This window comes from Bos mutus, chromosome 15 (genome assembly GCF_027580195.1).
Source record: "Bos mutus isolate GX-2022 chromosome 15, NWIPB_WYAK_1.1, whole genome shotgun sequence".
Lineage (NCBI taxonomy): Eukaryota > Metazoa > Chordata > Mammalia > Artiodactyla > Bovidae > Bos > Bos mutus.
In genome coordinates this window covers 28,821,374-28,841,627 of record NC_091631.1, presented here as the reverse complement: position 1 = coordinate 28,841,627, position 20,254 = coordinate 28,821,374, and the positions used below count along the sequence as shown (strand labels likewise).

Below are 20,254 nucleotides of genomic sequence, written 5' to 3'. Positions count from 1 at the left end.
TCATTATAGACAGTATTCTCTCTCTCTTAAACTTCTCATATAGATGCACTATGGTCCAAGAACTAAAACTGTTATGACTACCAGCCTGGCCCCTCTTTGGGAATTAATGGATTGTGAAAGGAAATCCAAGAGACAGGAACTGAGTAGCCACGGAATGTGCGTGTGCTAAGTCGCTTCAGTCATGTCCAACTCTTTGCCACCCTGTGGACTGTAGCCCACCAGGCTCCTCTGGCCAAGGGATTCTCCAGGCAAGAATACTGGAATGGGTTGCCATTTCCTTCTCCAGGGGAGATTCCTGACCCAGGGATTGAACCTGTGTCTCTGTGTCTCGTGCATTGGCAGGCAGGTTCTTTACCACTAGCGCCACAGTGGATTAATAGGAAAAGTCTGTTCCCCAAAGTGTGAGCATGTGCAGCTAGTGGTAAACAAGATCATTTCAGGCAGTACTCATTTTTAAGTTATATATTAATACACACACATCTTACTTCAAACCTAGGATTTCACAGATATTACTTAAAATAAGGTTGAGTTTTTTAAAATCAGTTGGTTTAAAGTAATTTAAATGAAGGTATTCTTGTTTTGTCTATTTCCTCACTTCCTACTTATTCTTCAGCCTGTCCTAGGTGGGTTTGTGCCCCAGCTACTTAACTGGCAGCAGCTCTTGTCAAGGTTACCGGCGACTCCATATTGTGTAATCCAGTGTTACTTCTCTGTGGTTATCTTTCCAAATTCTCAGTAGGTTGCAGCATAGTACACTCTTCTTTTCAGGACACTGTTCTTTCTTGGCTTCTGTAATACCACACGACACTGCTTTTCTTTATAGCTCATTGGCTACTGCTTCTTAGTTTCCTTTTGTATGTTTCCTTTAACCTTTAAATATTGGAGGGCCCTCAGCCCTGCAATTACTCTCTTAGGTGATCTTATCATTTCCATGACTTTCAATATTGTATTTAAGCTGGTGATTTCCAAAAATATATCTAAAGCATAGATCTTTTACTTGCATTTTAGACTCTATTTAAATGTCTAATAGACAGCTTGAACTTATTGTATGGAGCATTTGATTCTTTCCAACCCCAAATCTGTTTTTTCCCATCTCAGTTAATGACACCACCATCTCCTTGCTTAAGCCTAAAGCCTAAGATTCATTGAAGATCCACCGCCACCTTTCCTCTTGTCCCACATCAGCAAAGTCTGTCATCTCTACCTTCAGAATGTTTCTTATTTTTCCACCTCATCCTCTCCCTCTAGGTCTCTCTTCTTCCTGCCAGCATCCTGATTCAGTCTGCCGGTACCTGTTGCCTGCTCTGTTTTGTAATCCATACTCATAGGAATCATCATGCTCATTTAGAAAGCATAAGTCCAGGGCTTCCCTGGTGGCTCACCTGGTGGTGAAGAATCTACCTGCCAATGCAGGAGACATAGGTTTGATCCCTGGTCCGGGAAGATCCCACATGCCATGGAACAACTAAGCCCATGCACACCTATTGAGCCTGTGCTCCACAGCAAGACAAGCCACCACCGTGAGAAGCCCGCATACCACAACTAGATGATGGCCCTGCTTGCCAAAACTAGAGAAAAAGCCCATGCAGCAACAAAGACGCAGCACAGCCAAAAATAAGTGAAATTACTTAAAAATGTAAATTGAGCTATATCACTCTTCTGTGTCCCTCCTCTCCTCCAGCAGCCTCCTTTTATATTGTTACATATGTTTGGCCCTACTTTGTTTAGCATTGTACTCTGTACATTGTTCCAAGTATGGTATCTTTCCATATTACAAAGGACTTGATAATCATAATATTTTAAAATTGGGTTTATTGAGGTATATTTTACATATAGTAAAAGTCCTTTTTTTTAATCACCCAGTTCTGTGAGTTTTGACAAATATGTACAGTCATATAAACAATACCATGTCAAGATATAGAACATAATAAATGTTTTTTAAAACTATTAAGTGAGTGACTAGCAGAGTAATTCAGTAAAGAGCTGTCAATAGCTATGCTTTCTGAGTACTGCCAGCTGATCATCCTAGCCCATTATTGACATAGCTCATCTGTCATGCAGGTGAACGAGAGGTTGGAACAGAGTCGAAAATGCTGCTGTTGGCCCGAGAAGATAAGAAACTTCAGTGCTTGGGACTGCAGAGCAGGCAGCCGGCAAGTGGTTCCTTTAAGACCTTTGAACACTGGGGCAACCTGGGTCACACTGATTCTTGGAAAGCTGTTTTGAAAACATTTCTAATTTCTCTGTATGTTCACCTTCTGCGGAAGCTGCATGTGTGAAAGGCAGTACAGAATAGTAATTAAGAACATGTGGTATGGGATAAGGGCAACATTTAAATCCTAGCTCTTCCTAATGGCTCTGACATTGGACTCATTACTTAACCTCTCTGAGCCTGTTTCCTCATCACTAAACTTGTCATAGTAGGACTTATATGTGGGGTTATGTGATAATATTAAATGACCTACTGCTTTGTGAGCTTTATTAAGTCACTTTCCCACTGGCCCTTAGTGTGCTACATGTAAAATGATGAGGTTCTATAGATTTTCTTCCTCCTCTAAGGTAATGTGGAGATTTTTTGAGTAAAGATCTTATGCATTCAGGGCTCTCAATTAGTGACCAGAATGTCTCTTATAGAAGAATGGGGTTTTCTTCCCTCATTTCCTGGGATTCTGCCAAGCAGGCTATGCTCTTAATTAAACTTGGAGTTCCTTGAGATTAGATTGATTAAATTTCTTCCCAGTTGCTGTCATCATCACCCAGACAACATTAATGGTTTGGTTTGGCCACAGATTTTGTATTTTCATTTCATCTCATTACTTCATTGTGCTGGTGATGTTTCCATTTTCAAAGTTTATTCTGGGAGCATCACTATTTTTGATCATACTGCCTTTGCACTCTGAATTTCCATGCTGGCTTTTACTTCCAAAGAAAAGTCAGAGGGTTTTGTTTGTTTTGTTTGTTTTTTTTTTTTTTTTTTTAGAACATTCAAACTTTACTCTTTGAACTAATAGTAAGAAATAAAAATCTAATAGTTTTTTATTTTCTTAAGTACATGGGTAAATTGTGATTTCTTAAATTGCCAGATTAAGTGTGTTTCTTTACCTTCAAAAGATTGTCACCAGTGTCTTGAAGCAAAACTTAAATGTGTGAATTGCAAGTGTTTAGCAAATGGAAGGTTGTGCTGAAAACAAGGAAAAGAATGATTTTTGGTGTTGAGGATCCCATGAGTCAATGTGTTGAGGGGAAATAGTGTGAAAACTCGTGCCTTAAATTATGATATTATGATATTATATAACCTGCTTAAGTCCTCAGACAGCCTCAGGTTCCTGCAATCCTGGGAGTGCTTCCCCCTCAGTTGTTGATGAATACTTAGTTTAGATCAGGAGTTCTTAAAAGGAGAAGAAAGAAATTCTATACTAAAAATAGTGAAATTCTTCTTTTCTTGGTGCCTGTTTATTCCTGGAAACAAATGAATCTTTAAACAGCATCTTTGTCTCCTACTTGTTCGCAGCTGTTCCTCTTTATTGGCTCAGATGCCTTCAACTGCTGTACTTTTCTCTCTGGCTTCTTGCTATTGGCTGGGACACAGGATGGAAACATTTATCAGCTGGATGTAAGGAATCCAAGGTGAGTCACCATTCATTTGCATGATGCAGGTCTTCTGCAGAGTGGAAATTTTTATTGGCTTTCACAGTGATTTAATCTGGCATATAGATGGCTGTTGAATCAAGGGTATATTTTTCCATTTATAAAGGCTTTCCAGTGTGAATTGTCTGATTGTTCTTATTATTCCTGGAATCACATTGAAAGGTAATTTGATTCATACTGTCATGATTGCTTTATAAATTAAGCTTAAATAATGAACTAACATCTCACAATAATTGTATAAAACCTTTAATTTTAAGGACCTTAGTAATTTTCTTCCTGGTATTACATCTGGGTTGGGCTGAGATTGATCATTTATAGTTCAAGTAAGCCAGCTCTGATTCTTTGTTTGGCTGTGATCATAACCTATCTTATATAGGCTTTATCCTGGTCGTACAGATACTCAAAAAGAATCCATAACCTGTTTGTCCCAGGACTTAACATTTTCTACTGTCACTTTCTGCTTCCTTCCTTTGTTCAACTGATGCTTATTGAATGGCTCCTGTAGGCATTAGGCTTTGTTCAGGGCACCAAACAACAGAAATGAAAGATAAAGACTCCGCCTTTGAGGCATTTGGAGTCTAATAATAAAGATGGGCAAGTAAAAGACTGTTAGGACACAGTGTGATCAGTGATCTCAAGAATTTGAGGAAGCACCGAGAAGGAGAGAAAAGAAAGTGAGACTTATCTGAGGAAATGCAGCTTTAATCGATCTTGTCTAGCAGAAAGTTACCAAGTAAAGAAAAGAAGGACCTGCCTTAGGTAGAATAGCATATAGAGAAGCATGAAGGCATGTGAAAATATGGCACTGTGAGGCATCTCTGAGTAGTTTGACAGGACAAGTGTATACCCTGCCAGTGGAGTAGTGATGAGAAGTGATGCCAGACAGGAAAACTGTAATTTGCTTAGAAAGGACTTATATACCATCCCAAGGAGTTTGGACTTTATTCCAAGAGCAGTGAAAAAATTTCAGTTAAAGAGTGACTAGTGTATACCTTTTCTTCTATAATTTAAGTTACTTTATTTTTGTACTTGTTTTTGCTTCCATAGAGATAGGGAATCTGATCACTGTTACAAAATCTCATAATTATAAAAATTATAAAATCATCAATTATAAAAATTGATTCTCATCTTTCTGATTTTACAGAGTTCTAACAATTTTAATATATCACAGCTGACTTAATTCTGTCTATAAAGAGATTAACATATTGTTAACATTGTTATCTTAAACCCTTGTCAGACTTCCCCTAAACACTGGAAATATCAGTGGTTATTTAGTTTATTCAGCTCATTAAGATATTTAGAGACATGTTTAGATTCCCTCCAAGGTGGTTTTGAATGGACTACTTTGATCTACCATCTAAGGATCTTGCCAGGAAATAAACCATATGAATGTTTAATCTCTGTCCACATTTGTCCAGTGTGCTGTTATGCAGTTAGTACTGTAGGTTGAATATAGTCAAGTATTGCTTTTTAAGGGAAAGAGTAAAATCGCTCCATTTATTCTGTATCCTAGGACTCCAGTACAAGTCATCCACAGATCAGGAGCACCAGTTATGTCTCTGCTGAGTTTCAGAGATGGATTCATTGCTAGCCAAGGTGGGTCCAGGGGCCAATTGAGGGAGGTGGTTCTGTATCATTCAGTGAAACATAGGTTTAATTCCTGGTCTGTGGCAGGGCTAGGGGCATCATCCTCCATGATTCTTTAGCATATTGTGCTTTTTCACATAACGTTTAACACCCTAATTGTAATTATCTGTGCCCCTTCCAGTCTAAGCTCTTTGAGTGGCTGTGCCTTATCATGTTACCCCCAGCATTTTAGTTCAGTGTCCACCATATAACTGGTGCTCAATAAACATTGTCAGAATAAATATACTGGCTCTTATTACAAATTATTGAGAATTCAGTTAACAAATCAGTTACAGTTTTTGCTCTAAAGGAGCTCATAGTTAGTAAGGTAGACAGACATGTGCTTGAATAGAATACAGTTTGATAAGTACTGTAGCAGAATACTGTATGGGAATATGGGGAACAGCTAACTTGAGTGGTAGGAGTACTACAGGCATGTCTGTGGACTTGTTTGCTTGCTTTAGTCGCTAACTTGTGTCTGACTCTTTGCAACTCCATGTACTGTAGCCCGCCAGGCTCCTCTGTCCATGGGATTTCCCAGGAAGAATACTGGAATGAGTTGCCATTTCTTCCCCAGGGGATCTTCCTCACCCAGGGATTGAACCACATCTCCTACATTGGCAAGCAGGTTCTTTACCACTGAACGACCTTCACTGAGCTCCTTCATGGACTAAGGGACATGTAATCCAGTGATTATTTTACCAACTGGAGATGTAAAAATGCACATTGATGGCCAAAGCTGTAGTGTGTTCAAAGTCATAGATGAGTGAAAGGGGGCAGAAAGAAGGGATCTGTCCTTTACTAGGTGCCTACCTACCATGCAGTAGGTACTGTGTTTGATGCTTTACAAAGACAGTCTGGGTAAAGTGAGTGAGTACCTTGGTGTAAGCAGTACAGAATATTTGGAATGGAGTTTGGGAGTGGGGTTGGGAGAAATGCATGGAAGAAGGTGTCCATTAAGGGACACTGAATCCTCATAGGAATGATTTAGGTGAGGAGGACTGGCCTATAGGCCTGGAGGGACCATCTTACCTTAATACTTCAGTGTATCAATTAGGATGTTTTTGGCTGTTAGTAGCAGAAGACTCAACTGAAAATGGCTTCAATAATTCAGAAAATGTAGTACTTCATTTACAAGACATCCAGATTTATGGTGGCTCCAGATTATATTAATTTAGTGATTTGAAAACAAATTCAGTGGAGAAACTAAGAAAAATTGACAGCTAACTCAGTGTGGTATCCTGGATTGTATCCAGGATGTTTAAAGACTGGTAAAATCCAAAAAAGTATTGAGTTAAATAAAGCTTTAAGAAGAAGAGAAGAAATAAAATCAAGAATGCAGCTTTTCTCTGTTTTTTGGCACTCTCCTCCTTAGCACACTGGCTTTTGTCCTCAGGCTTATTCCCTCAAGGTTACAGTGCAGGATAGCTGCAGCAAATCTTATCTTCACAAAACATGCATATTGTTATCCTTTTTAAGAATGAGAAACATTTCCTCAGGAGCAACCCGGCAGATTTACTAATCTCCTACGTCCTTGATCAGAATTATGTAATATATGCTGTGCCCAGAAGACCTAAATAGACATTTCTCCAAAGAAGATATACAGATGGCCCACAGGCACATGAAAAGATGCTCAGCAATGCCAGTATTAGAGAAATGCAAATCAAACCCACGATGAAGTATCATTTCACACCAGTCAGAAAGTCTACAAAGAATAAATGCTGGAGAGGGTGTTTAGAAAACGGAACCCTCCTACACTGTTAGTGGGAATCTAAATTGGTACAGCCACCATGGAAAACAGTATGATGGTTCCTTAAAAAAAAACCTCAAAATAGAGTTGCCATATGATCCAGCAATCCTACTCACTCCTGGGCATATATATAGAAAAGACAAAAACTCTAGTTTTTGTCTAGGGCACTCTAGTGCCTCCATGTTCATAACAGCAATATTTGTAATAGCCAAGATGTAAAAACAACCCAGATGTCCATCAGCAGGTGACTTGCTTAAGAAGATGTGGTGTTGGACGTCCTTGGTGGCCCAGTGGATAGGAAAACACGGGTTTGATCTCTGATGTGGGAAGATTCCACATGCTCCAGAGCAGCTAAGCCTGTGCGCCCCAGCTTCTGCGCCTGTGCTCTTGAGCCCATGTGCCACAACTGCTGAGCCTGCATGCTGCAAATACTGAAGCCCCCACACCTAGAACTTGTGCTCCACGACGAGAAGAACCACCGCAACGAGAAGCCTGAGCACTGCCATGAAGAGTAGCCCCACTCCCTGCAACTCAAGAAAGCCATGCATGCGGCAGTGAAGACCTACTGAATAGGTCTTCATTTATTTGTTAATTTATGTTTATATTTATATAAAAATGACAGTTGTGTATAGTTTAATCATCCTGTGATCTTTGGTGAACCAGTTCACTTTCCTAAGTCTCTACGTAGAGGTGGGTACTCGAAATAAAGTAGATATTCTGTAAGTGATAGTTTCTTCTTACTCTTGTAACTAACCCTTGCCCTTGTGAAGTGAAAGTTGCTCAGTTGTGTCTGACTCTTTGCCACCCCATGGACTGTACAGTCCATGGAATTCTTTAGGCTAGAATACTGGAGTGGGTAACCATTTCCTTCCCCAGGGGATCGTCCCAACCCAGGGATGGAATCCAGATCTCCTGCATTGCAGGCAGATTCTTTACCAACTGAGCTATCAGGGAAGCCCTGCTCATAACCCTTGCCCTATGCCCTCCTAAAAAAGTGTTTCTGATCATCATGATCCAGTGGCGGAGCACACACTCACCAAAATTAGAATTATGGTATAGGGAAAGATATTTGGAAGTGTCAGAGCAATAGTAAGTGTTACAAGAGGTTGATATGAGAAAGGGTTTACTATATGGGGTGGTTAGAGATGGCTTCCTAGACAGAATGGGAATAAAGCTTGGGTTTATCAAGTAGGTTTGTGTGTGGAAACTTGAATGCAGAGGAAGAGCTATAGTAATTGTACTTTCTTACCTCCCTGTACCTCTAAAATACAAGGATTCTTTTTTGGAAAAGATTATTTTTAATAATGAGAATGCAGGAAAGAAGATCCTCTGTATACTGCTGGGTACAGTCAGTTCAGTTCAGTTCAGTCGCTCAGTCGTGTCCGACTCTTTGCGACCCCATGAACCACAACACGCCAGGTTTCTCTGTCCATCACCAACTCCTGGAGTCCACCCAAGCCCATGTCTGTCGAGTCGATGATGCCATCCAACCATCTCATCCTCTGTCATCCCCCTCTCCTTCTGCCTTCAGTCTTTCCCAGCATCAGGGTTTTTTCCAGTGAGTCAGCTCTCCACATCAGGTGGCCAAAGCATTGGAGTTTCAGCTTCCATCAGTCCTTCCAATGAACACCCAGGACTGATCTCCTTTAGGATGAAGTGGTTGGATCTCCTTGCAGTCCAAGGGACTCTCAAGAGTCTTCTCCAACACCACAGTTCAAAAGCATCAATTCTTTGGCGCTCGGCTTTCTTCACAGTCCAACTCTCATATCCATACATGATGACCACTGGAAAAACCATAGCCTTGACTAGACAGACCTTTGTTGGCAAAGTAATGTCTCTGCTTTTTAATGTGCTGTTTATTTATTTATTTATTTGAGCAAACAACGATGCCATTTATTTAAAATGTTTTTTTTTTTTTTTTGAGCAAACAACGATGCCGTTTATTTAAAATGTTTTTTTTTTTTTGTAATGTGCTGTTTAGATCGGTCATAACTTTCCTTCCAAGGAGTAAGCATCTTTTAATTTCATGGCTGCAATCACCATCTGCAGTGATTTTCGAGCCCAGAAAAATAAAGGCAGCCACTGTTTCCCCATCTATCTGCCATGAAGTGATGGGACCGGATGCCATGACCTTCGTTTTCTGAATGTTGAGCTTTAAGCCAACTTTTTCACTCTCCTCTTTCACTTTCATCAAGAGGCTCTTTAGTTCTTCTTCACTTTCTGCCATCAGGGTGGTGTCATGTGCATATCTGAGGTTATTGATATTTCTCCCGGCAATCTTGATTCAGGCTTGTGCTTCCTCCAGCCCAGCGTTTCTCATGATGTACTCTGCATATAAGTTAAATAAGCAGGGTGACAATATACAGCCTTGATGTACTCCTTTTCCTAATTGGAACCAGTCTGTTGTTCCATGTCCAGTTCTAACTGTTGCTTCCTGACCTGCGTACATGTTTCTCAAGAGACAGGTCAGGTGGTCTGGTATGCCCATCTCTTTCAGAATTTTCTAGTATAGATTGATTAACAGATAAAATTGATTAACATATATAATTTTGGAAAGCAGTTTTTCAAATTTTAAATGTTTGAAATGGTTAATTAATATCTTTTGATTCTTTTCCAGAGTTCTATTCAGTTACAGTATTAATATAGAAAAAACTTTATGCATAAAGATATTCTTCTATGTAATGTGCTCTCAACTGTATAAAATAAAAATTTATACAGAAAAGGTTAGAAAATACATTAAACTGTGAATAGTATTTATCTTTGAGTGGTAGATATGAATGATTTTTTAAAATTCTATTTCTTTATTTTTCTTTTTAATTTTTTTGGATACCATGCCATTCAGCACTCAGGATCTTAGTTCCCTGACCAGGAATTGAACCCACATCCCCTGCATTGGAAGGCAGATTCTTAACCACTGGACCACCAAGGAAGTCCCTGGGAGCATAGTTGTCTTAAAGAAAACATTTATATAGGGAAATTCCCTGTGAAAAATCATTGTCTAGGATAAGTTTGCAAATACTTGTATGAGCATGTAGTTGCTTGCTCTGTGCTCTTGGTAGTTATTGCTAATCAAAGACAACTCTTCGCATTGAGCTTGCATTTGGCCTTCAAATCCTCTTGAGCCCATCATTTTAGGGAGTCACTATAGGACCTCATATCTGGCCCACCATGAGTCCTGTCTGCCACTCTGGGTCTTAAGACAATTTTCTTTAGGCTAGTGATGTACAGAAATAAATTAAAATATTGAGGGTAACTTTGCATGCAACTTTCTCTTTAGTTATCTAAGGTTTCTTTCTGTCTTTTAGGTGATGGAAGCTGTTTCATTGTCCAGCAAGACTTAGACTATGTGATTGAGCTCACTGGGGCTGACTGTGACCCTGTGTACAAGGTACGGACCTGAGACAAAACCAGGCCTGGGTGCTTTTCACCTGGGACCCAGGGCTTTGGAGGGAACTGAATCCAGAAACTTTGTGATTACTAGGGGTAATACCATACTTAGGAGTGGGACAGAAAGAAATAATTGAGTCAGTGTCTTCGTCATTTACTGGCTCTAGAAACTGAAAAAGTCACTCTACTTCCTCAGTCTATCAGTTTATCTGTAAAATGAGGATAACAGTGAAATAATGCATATGAAAACTCTAATCTGTAAATACTACTTTTATTGTTGTTGTTATTATTTAAGTTCAAGACTGATTTGATTAGAGTGTGGTGTTGGAGACTCTTGAGAGTCCCTTGGACTGCAAGGAGATCCAACCAGTCCATCCTAAAGGAAAGCAGTCCTGAATATTCACTGGAAGGACTGATGTTGAAGCTGAAACTCCAATACTTTGGCCACCTGGTGCGAAGAGCTGACTCATTTGAAAAGACCCTGATGCTGGGAAAGATTGAGGGCAGGAGGAGAAGGGGACGACGGAGGATGAGATGGTTGGATGGCATCACCAACTCAATGCACATGAGTTTGAGTAAACTCCAGGAGTTGGTGATGGACAGGGAGGTTTGGTGTGCTGCAGTCCATGGGGTCACAAAGAGTTGGACACGACTGAGCTACTGAACTGAACTGAAGAAAGAGAAAAATGAAAGGGGAAATAATGTTTGTTGACCAGTCATTGTTCTAGCTATTTTACATATCAGATTTAACAGTTATCGTACCTTGAGGTATAGATATTATTCCTATTATTTTCTTATATTTAAAAAAATTTTATAATTTATGCACATGTATAAAAATTCAAACTGTGCGGACTTAAAAGTCTGCTTTAAGACTTTTTGTTCCACTGTTTCCTAAAGTAACTAGCATTAATAGTTTGTTGTGTATCTTTTAATACTGTTTTTAGAGAATTTGTACTTAGACCTTTGTTTATGTAGTTATGTAAATGAAATAGTTTTATCTTTATACATAATTGGGATCATTCTGTTACATATTGCTGTATGACTTGGGTTATTTTACTTAACATTTTAGAGCTCTTTCCAGACAAATGCTTATAGATATACTTCATTTTTTAAAATTCCTGCATAGTGTTCTATATTGTGAATTAACACATCATTTTCATTTTATAAATGAAGAAACGGGACCAAAAGGGTTGAGAAAGCTGCCCTAGGTCATGCAGCTACATATTGGCACACTTGTGATTAAAGCTAACTCCAGAATTCATGCTGTTTGCATTAAATTAATGGTTCTTAATCTCCTTTGTCTCAGACTGCTTCGAGAATTTGATGAAATCTTTCTCGGGAAAAAAAGGCATATGTTGAGAACTTCTTTGCATATAATGTTATGAGGTGTCAGAGATACCCAGGCCTTCCTTTTTTTTTCTTTCCTCCCCCAAAGGCTTCCAAGTATAATTTAATAACAGATGTAAGGGACCAACTTAATTTTAGCTGCACCCCCTCTTTATTCCTAAACTCTCTATTCCTAAGCTCTGTCAAAAGCGATTTCAGGGTTTAATGTGACACTGCCCTCTTCTGGAGGAGGCAGTGTGTTGTCATCCCTAAGTCCAGTCTGACTCTTTATGACCCCATTGACTGTAGAACCCATGGATTGTAGCATACCAGGCTCCCCTGTTCTCCACCATCTCCCGGAGTTTGCTCAAACTCAAGTCCATAGAATCGGTGATGCTATCTAACCATCTTATCCTCTGCCACCCCCTTCTACCCAGGCATTTCTGTGGGCCATATGCTCCCCTGTACAGACCCCTCTGCTCTAAACCATGCACAGCACTAGTGCATTTTCTCTCCAATTGGCCACTTAGTTTCTCTGTTCTGTATTCATGAGCTCCCTTGATTCTGGTCAGCTATTTTTAAAATATATAACATGGATATAATTCTTGTCTTTGGAGTCAGTAAATCTTCTCAGACTCCCTTGTACTAGTAGGGGTCAATGACAAGACTCTTACGTTTTTGAAGTGGAAGAATCCCAGGCTTCCTTTGAGCTGTGAACTCTTTGTGTTCCAGGTGGCCACATGGGAGAAGCAGATCTACACATGTTGTCGAGATGGTCTTGTGCGACGCTATCAGCTCTCAGACCTCTGACCCCTTGGGGAGAGAAGTCCCAGTCAATGAAAAAGATTGACTTTGATCAACAGTGAGCAGGGACATCATCAGGGACCATGGAAGGACCATGAGTGACCTTTGTTGTATTGGGTACCCTTTGGAAACAATAGAAAGTCAGCTGCTTTGGCCCATGTGGCGCTGTCATTCCATGATAAGACCCACTTTGAACTGAGTAAGAAGCTCACATGTGCTTGCTGCATTTGTCCCAACTTCTCCCTTAAACTCAGCCCGGCAACACAGGGCAAGGAAATGGATGCTTATAGTGTGATTCCACACCGGTTGTGTTCAGTGTTTACAAGGACTGGAGGACTAAAACCTGTTCTCTGGAGGAAATAAAGAGAATATGGAGGAGTCTGAATTTGAGAAACTTTGTTAAATATTCTTGCTCTAGCAAAAAGTCAGTCATGGTGATGGGATTCCTTTCTCAGGCACTCCCTATCAGCCTGGCTATGGGGAAGGGCTGCTTGACAGTAGCAGTATTCCATGTGCAACCTTGGAAGATTCTTATACAGGAAGGGTAGTAACCACCATCCCAGTTGTCTTCAGATTAAGGGGTTTTCTGCTCATGGGACTTTCTGTCCTGGGCAAACTGATATGATTGGTCAGCCTTTATACAGGTGATGAAGTTGAATCATATCATTGTAAAGGTGACAGCTGTCAAAGTGTGGTTCTTAGAATAGCTGTATCAGATCACCCAGGAACTTGTTAGAAATTCTGGGAAGTGCCTCCCCTTTTCAGACTTAAATCAGAAATCCTATGAATGAGGCTCACAATCAGTGTTTTAACAATTTCCAGGTGATTCTAATTCCTGCTAAAATATGAGAGACAAAGAGAGATGGTGAAGGGCAGTTTAGTCATAGATGGAACTCAGTGCTCATGGATGAGGCTGAAGAGGTTGACAGGGTCCAAATAGTAAAGGGGCGTAAATGCCAGGTAAGGAGCTTGAGCTTCACTTGGTTGGCATTGGGGAACCACAGAACACTTTTTTAAGCAAGGGTACAACATGGTCACTTCTTTTTTTCCTTAAACATAAAAATGGAATCATTATCATATGTATTCCATGGTTTATTTTCACTTAGTGTCTCTGAGTTCTTTCCATCTCAGTACAGTTGGACTTTCCTCATTGTTTTTAATAAAAAGTGTAGATTTCCTTGGCAGTCCAGTGGTTAAGACTCTGCACTTCTGCTGCAAAGGGGCATGGGTTTGTTCTCTGGTTGGGGAAATAAGATCCTGCGTACTGTACCAGCGCAACCAAAAAGAGAAAAAGACTGCTAGTGAGACTCAAAGAGATCTAGTGATTAGCCAAGGGTCATAGAGAGAGGAGCTTGAACACAGTTGAACTTTAAATCCTATATTTTCCTTCTGGTTGCTTTTGCCTAAACCAAATTGAAAATAAAATACTGTAATTCATTGAATATCTACTGGATGTCTACACTGTTCTAGTTACTGTATTTAGATATTTAATCCTCATAACACTCTTAAAAAGGAAATAGTGTTATTCCTATTTAAAGGATAAAGAAACTGAGGCTCAAGAAATGAAGTCCCAGAGCCTTGATTTGGACCTTTTTCAGTGTGTCTGCAAGGCCTGTGCTCCTTCCACTACACTGTGTGGTCACGAGACCTTAGGGGCTAGAGCAATTTCATTCACGGAGTGATTTGTGATAGGGTCAGGTAGACTCAAGAGGACATATTCCAGAGCTCAGAAACATTGAAAGCTAGGAGGTCTGGGGGAACCTCTAATAAGTCAGATTAACAAAACAGGAGGAGGAAGATTTTGACTGAGTTCAAACAACAAGTGTGTCTCTTTTGAGTTCCCATTCCAGGACTTATTCTTGTTTATTATCATCACATTCATGATGTGATGAAAAGGAGACCCTTTTCACAGGTCTGCAGAGTTGACATCCTGATTTTGATGGATGCAGTGACTCTTGACAGCTGTCCTGAAATCCAGACCCAAACAGAAGGAGCAAAGGCTAGCTTTCAGGTAGGCCAGGCCTTATTTACTGTGAATGGAGTCATCCCCAGTTTGCAGCAGAGTTTTTTTCTTTTGGGTCAAGAAGTGCATTCTGGGTGAGGAAGTATTGACAACCCCCATCTGGAACACTGCAGGCCCAGGGAAGTCTGTGCTTAGCCTTTGTTTCTTGGTTTTCAGATGCCCCCTTGTGACTTCTCATGAAAAGTACCGCTGTTTCTCAGACCTGAAAAACTGGCAGCTGCAGTGGCTGTTGAGCGTATACTGTGTGCCAGGCACAGTCCTCACAATAGCCTTGTAAAGTTTTATTGAACAGATCTCTTTGTGGATATATTTTAAATTTACTTTTTATTTCGAAATAATTTCAAACTAGCAGATAAGCTATAAGAATAGTTCAAAGGATTCCAGTATATCCCCACACATATCTCCCAGTTGTTAACTTCTTATTATGTTTGCTTTATCACCTTCTCACTCCCTCTCTCTTTATATATATATATATATATTTTAAAATACAGGTTATATATGCTGTATATATATATTTTTTCTGAATCACTTGTAATACACAAATGTTATGTCCTGTCAGCTTTCAGTACTTCAGTATGCATTTGCTGAAATCAGGGACACTCCTGAATAACCACAGTACATCTATCAAAACAAGGAAACCCCCATTAATCCTAAACTACTATCCAGTTTGCTGACCCCATTCAAATTTTGCTGGTTTTCCCAACAGTGTCCTTTATAATCACTCTTTCCTTTGTGGTCCAGGGTCTAATCCAGGATCACACGTTGCATTTATTTGGCTTCTGTCTGGAGTACTTCCTCAGTTTTTCCTTTTATAACCCTGATATTTTTGGAACATAGGCCACTATGGGTTTGTCTGATGTTTCCTCATGATTAGATTCAGGTTATATATTTGGGCAAGAATATTCCCAGAGTAATTCTCCATCCTAAGAGCATGGTATTGGGAGCCAGGCAATCTTGATTTGCCTCTCTACTGGTGATAACTTTTTTTATCCTTTGGAGATATAATTCACAAACCAAAAAATGCACCCTTTTAAATTACACAATTTGGTGGTTTTTAGTTATTTATTTACAAGGTATTGTGACTATCACCACCAGTTCCAGAACATTTCATCACCCCAGAAAGAAACCCCATATACTTCAACAGTCACTCCCCATGCTTCAGCCCTGGCAACCACTGATCAGTGGACTCTGTCTCTGTGGATGTGCCTATTCTGGATGTTTTATATAAATGGAATATATGTGACCTTTTGTGTCTGACTTCTTTCACTTAGCATAAAAATTTCAAGGTTCATCAATGTTATATTAATAGCATTAATGGCATGCATCAGTACTTCATTCTTTTAACTCACTTGTGATGGTTAATTTTATGTGTTAACTTGACTGAGCCATGTTGCCCAGATATTTGGTCAAACATTCTGGATATTTCTGTGTTTTTTGGGTGCTATTAACATTTAAATCAGTGAACTTTGAGTAAAGCAGATTACCTTCCATAATATAAGGCCTCATCCAATCAGTTGAAGGCCCTAATAGAGAAAGACTGACTTCCACCAAGCAAGATGGAATTCTGCCAGTGTATTGCCTGTGGATTTGAACTGCAACTCTTCCCTGGGTCTGGACTCTTTCAGTTCAGTTCAGTTGCTCAGTCGTGTCCGACTCTTTGCGACTCCATGAATCACAGCACGGCAGGCCTTCCTGTCCATCACCAACTCCCAGAATTTACTCAAACTCATGTCGATTGAGTTGGAGATGCCATCCAACCATCTCATCCTCTGTTGTCCCCTTCTCCTCCTGCCTCCAATCCCAGCATCAGGGTCTTTTCCAATGAGTCAACTCTTCGCATGAGGTGGCCAAAGTATTGGAGTTTCAGCTTTAGCATCAGTCCTTCCAATGAACACCCAGGACTGATCTCCTTTAGGATGGACTGGTTGGATCTCCTTGCAGTCCAAGGGACTCTCAAGAGTCTTCTCCAATACCACAGTTCAAAAGCATCAATTCTTCGGTGCTCAGCTTTTTTCACAGTCCAACTCTCACATCCATACATGACCACTGGAAAAACCATAGCCTTGACTAGACGGATCTTTGTTGGCAAAGTAATGTCTCTGCTTTTTAATGTGCTGTCTAGGTTGGTCATAACTTTCTTTCCAAGGAGTAAGCGTCTTTTAATTTCATGGCTGCAATCACCATCTGCAGTGATTTTGGAGCCCCCCAAAATTTGGAGCCTCCATAATTGCATGAGCCAATTCCTTAAATCTCTCTATATGCACACAAACATACTTTATTGGCTCTGTTTCTCTGGAGAACCCTAATACACCATTATATGGATATACTACAGTGTTTTAATCCACTCATCAGATGATAGACATTTGGGTTGTTTACATTTTTTAGCTACTATGAATAGTGCTGCTGTGAACATATGTTTTTAGTTCTATTGGGTATATACTTAACAGTGGAACTGCTTGGTCATATGGTAACTCTAGGTTTAATGTTTTGAGAAACTGCCAACTATTTTCCAAAGTGGCTGCACCATTTTACATTCCCACCAGCATAAGGGTTCTAATTTTTCCATGTCCTTGCCAACTCTTGTTTTTGTCCATCCTTTTTATTTTAGTCAGATAATAAGTCAATTAAAATGGTGTCTATGAGATTTCTCCACAGCAAAGTTAATAAGTATTTGAGGGAGAACTACTTTGAGACTATATAAATATCCTATTCCTCAACAATTGTGTATCAACTAGTTTTAGCATTCTTTAATGATTTCTATCTGAATCACTTATTCCTATGATAATTGCCAAATGGTGATTTTCTAATTCCATTATTCTCCTTACATTTATTATCAACATTCTACTGTAAGGAAGAACTTTCCCTTCTCCCTGATTTATTTATTCATTCACTCATTCATTTGTCATAGATATATTATTATAAATAACTCATAGATTCATCTTTTATTCTATAGATTATAATCCATTATAATTATACTGTAATTATAATCCATTATAATTATACTGTGATTTATTTTGATATTTAAATTGTCCCATTTGGGCCAGTGGGGGCTCCTCCAAGCTGTATCTTATGTCCTTTTAACATTTTTCCATCCTTCTTTGAGCTGTTGCACATTCTCTGGCCCCATAAAATAGTCAAGCCTCAACTTATGACTTCCCACTCCAGGCCTGGAATCAGTCATTTGTCTAAATAGCCCTGGTTTCTTTTAGTGAAGAATTGTATTCAGAAATCAAGATCTGGGCAATAATATGCTCTTTACTCCTGGGGTATTATTGCTTCTAGGCCCTGTCAGAAGATAGTATATCTATACATCTGTCTTACATCCATCATTCTATATATATTAAAAATCATGAGTTCACACTGATGTCACCAATTCCAGTCCAACTCCACCTTCTACATGTGTACCTCCTTTCTCCAACAATGAGAAGCTTGGCTCTCATAATTCTCAGTGTATTCATTTATTTGCTCAATACCACTGTGAGTAACCAGTTTTCCACCCACCCAGGTCCTCTCCTTCCCTTTTACCACAGCCCTTGCACACCTGGTGTTCCTCTAGAGTCTCCTTCCTCTCCATTCAGCCAGTCCCAGATAAAGCAAAGCCTTCCCCCAACCCTCCGAGTTTAATAACATTTTTTTTTTTTTCTGGTAATAAGAGTAAAACGGAATTCCCTGGCAGTCCAGTGGTTAGAATTTAGCGCTTTCACTGTGGGAGCCCAGGTTTGATCCCTGGTTTTGGAACTAAGATCCCACAAGCTGCATGACCAGAAAAAAAAAAAGGTAAAACAAATGGCCAGTACCGAAGAAAAAATGTTCAATATTAGTATTTAAATAAAAATGCAAATTAAATCCATGAGAAAGCTCAGAAATGCAAAAAATATAGAGTAATTCCACGTTTTCATTTAACAAGCAGATAACTATGTATATTTGTATGTTCATTTTACAAGCAGACAACTATAGCTAAGAAATGATTGTTTTAAGGTCATAAAACTAGTAGCTAACAGGATTTGGCTCTGACTCTGCTGCGTCAGTGCTAAGGAGCATCTTCCATGTGATACATGCTTTTGTATAGTTTTATTTAATATTTTCACACGAACTCAGTGGTGGAGGTAATACTCCCATTTATTCAAGTAAAATTAAACTCGGGGCCCCTAAGTAAACCTCTTCAAGTCACACAGATGGCATGTGAGCTCAGCAACATCAAGATATGGTCACTTTGACCATGCAACTCACCCAACACCTACACTTTACTTCTTCGCTTTCTAGTTGATTTCTCTGTCCTTTGACCCAATTCCAAAAGTGTGTTTTGTCACTTCCAAATATACCTAAAATAGATCCTTTGCCTCAAACAACATGAAAGTTCTACAATACTTTAAGGCAGGCCCTCCTCTGCAGTTGGGTGGCTTCAGAGGACCCAGGAGAGTTCTTTCCGTCATTAGTATCTGGAATGTCATCAGGGAACGATCAAGATTTTCCATCCACAATGAGAGAAAAGTCTTAAAATGTAGCACCTCTCTTTCCCTGTATGACTGATATTAGTTCCTTTCTTAATAACACACTTCCCTTTGAGAGGAATAGGAGGCTAAGTACCTGGAGAAATTACTCCTGAGGAAGAAGGAGAAGAGGAAGGGCTGTAGTGAGGTGCTGACTCAGGGACAGACCCCTGGAGCAGTAGCAGTAGTCCAGATACAAACCATACATTTATGTAATGTCTGTATTTAACACAGCAGTCATACAGACTTGTGGGAAAACAACAGACTGTTGAATGAATGGTTCTGGAACAATGGGATATCGAAAAGAAAAAAACCTACATGGAACCATATACAAAAAAATAAGTTCTAAGTGGATTAAAGACTTAAAAGTCAAATGGACTTTTGGAAGAATATACAGGTGAAGATCTTTATGACCTTGTATAGGGAATATTTCTTAAACTAGACACAAAAAGTAGAACCCAAAAGAAACAGATTGATAAATTTGACCCCATTAAAAAAAATGGTAAAAAGACAAGCTCCAAGGTGGAAGGGTTTGTATTTTATATTATCAACAAAGAAACATAAAGAGTAAAAAATCAATTTTCTAAAAAAGGACAGCCCAGAAAGACAATGGACAAAAGATGTAAATAGGCATTTCACAACGAAGAAAAAAAATGGCAATAAAAATGAAAAGACCTCAGCCAAGAAATGCAACTTAAAATCCACAGTGAGATGCTATTTCACACCTAGATCAGCAAACATTTAAAACTTTGACACCAAGAATTGTGAGAATGTGGAGCAAAAAGGAATGCACACATACTACTACATTGCCATTGTAAATTAGAAGCTCCACATCAGAAAACTGACATTATCTTGCAGAGTTGACACATGCCCAAATATTCAGGATCAGCAGTGAATGCTGAACAGGCACTATGAAGATGTCATACACATGCACCAACATACCATTTGCATAGATTATACCATTTCTAGAAAGTTTAAAAATATGAAAAAGTAAATATGTTTGGGATACATGCAACAGTATGTGGAGATGGCTTGTGCCAACCTGAGAGGAACTGGTAAGTGCTATAATTCAGGGCTGTTATTTTTTTTTTCCTTCTGGCAAGCTTGTTAAACATTTACTAGTACACCACCAGATACAAGGCATAGTATTGGGTTGGCCAAAAAGTTCATTCTAGTTTTTCCCTTCAATTATTTGGAAAA

At 39.4% G+C, this 20,254-nt stretch overlaps 1 protein-coding gene across 2 annotated transcripts in view; it reads left to right on the top strand.

The window, feature by feature from the left end:
* PAAF1 (proteasomal ATPase associated factor 1) overlaps positions 1–13,834 on the top strand; it is a 41,263-nt gene extending 27,429 nt beyond the window's left edge. For both annotated transcript variants that reach the window (XM_005893535.3, XM_070383744.1), the window contains 5 exons: positions 2,062–2,153; positions 3,512–3,627; positions 5,162–5,244; positions 10,330–10,412; positions 12,470–13,834. In XM_005893535.3, the coding sequence (XP_005893597.2) occupies positions 2,062–2,153; positions 3,512–3,627; positions 5,162–5,244; positions 10,330–10,412; positions 12,470–12,547 (452 nt within the window). In that variant the 3' untranslated portion in view covers positions 12,548–13,834. The remainder of the gene's footprint in view (positions 1–2,061; positions 2,154–3,511; positions 3,628–5,161; positions 5,245–10,329; positions 10,413–12,469) is intronic.
* Positions 13,835–20,254: the final 6,420 nt, after the last annotated feature.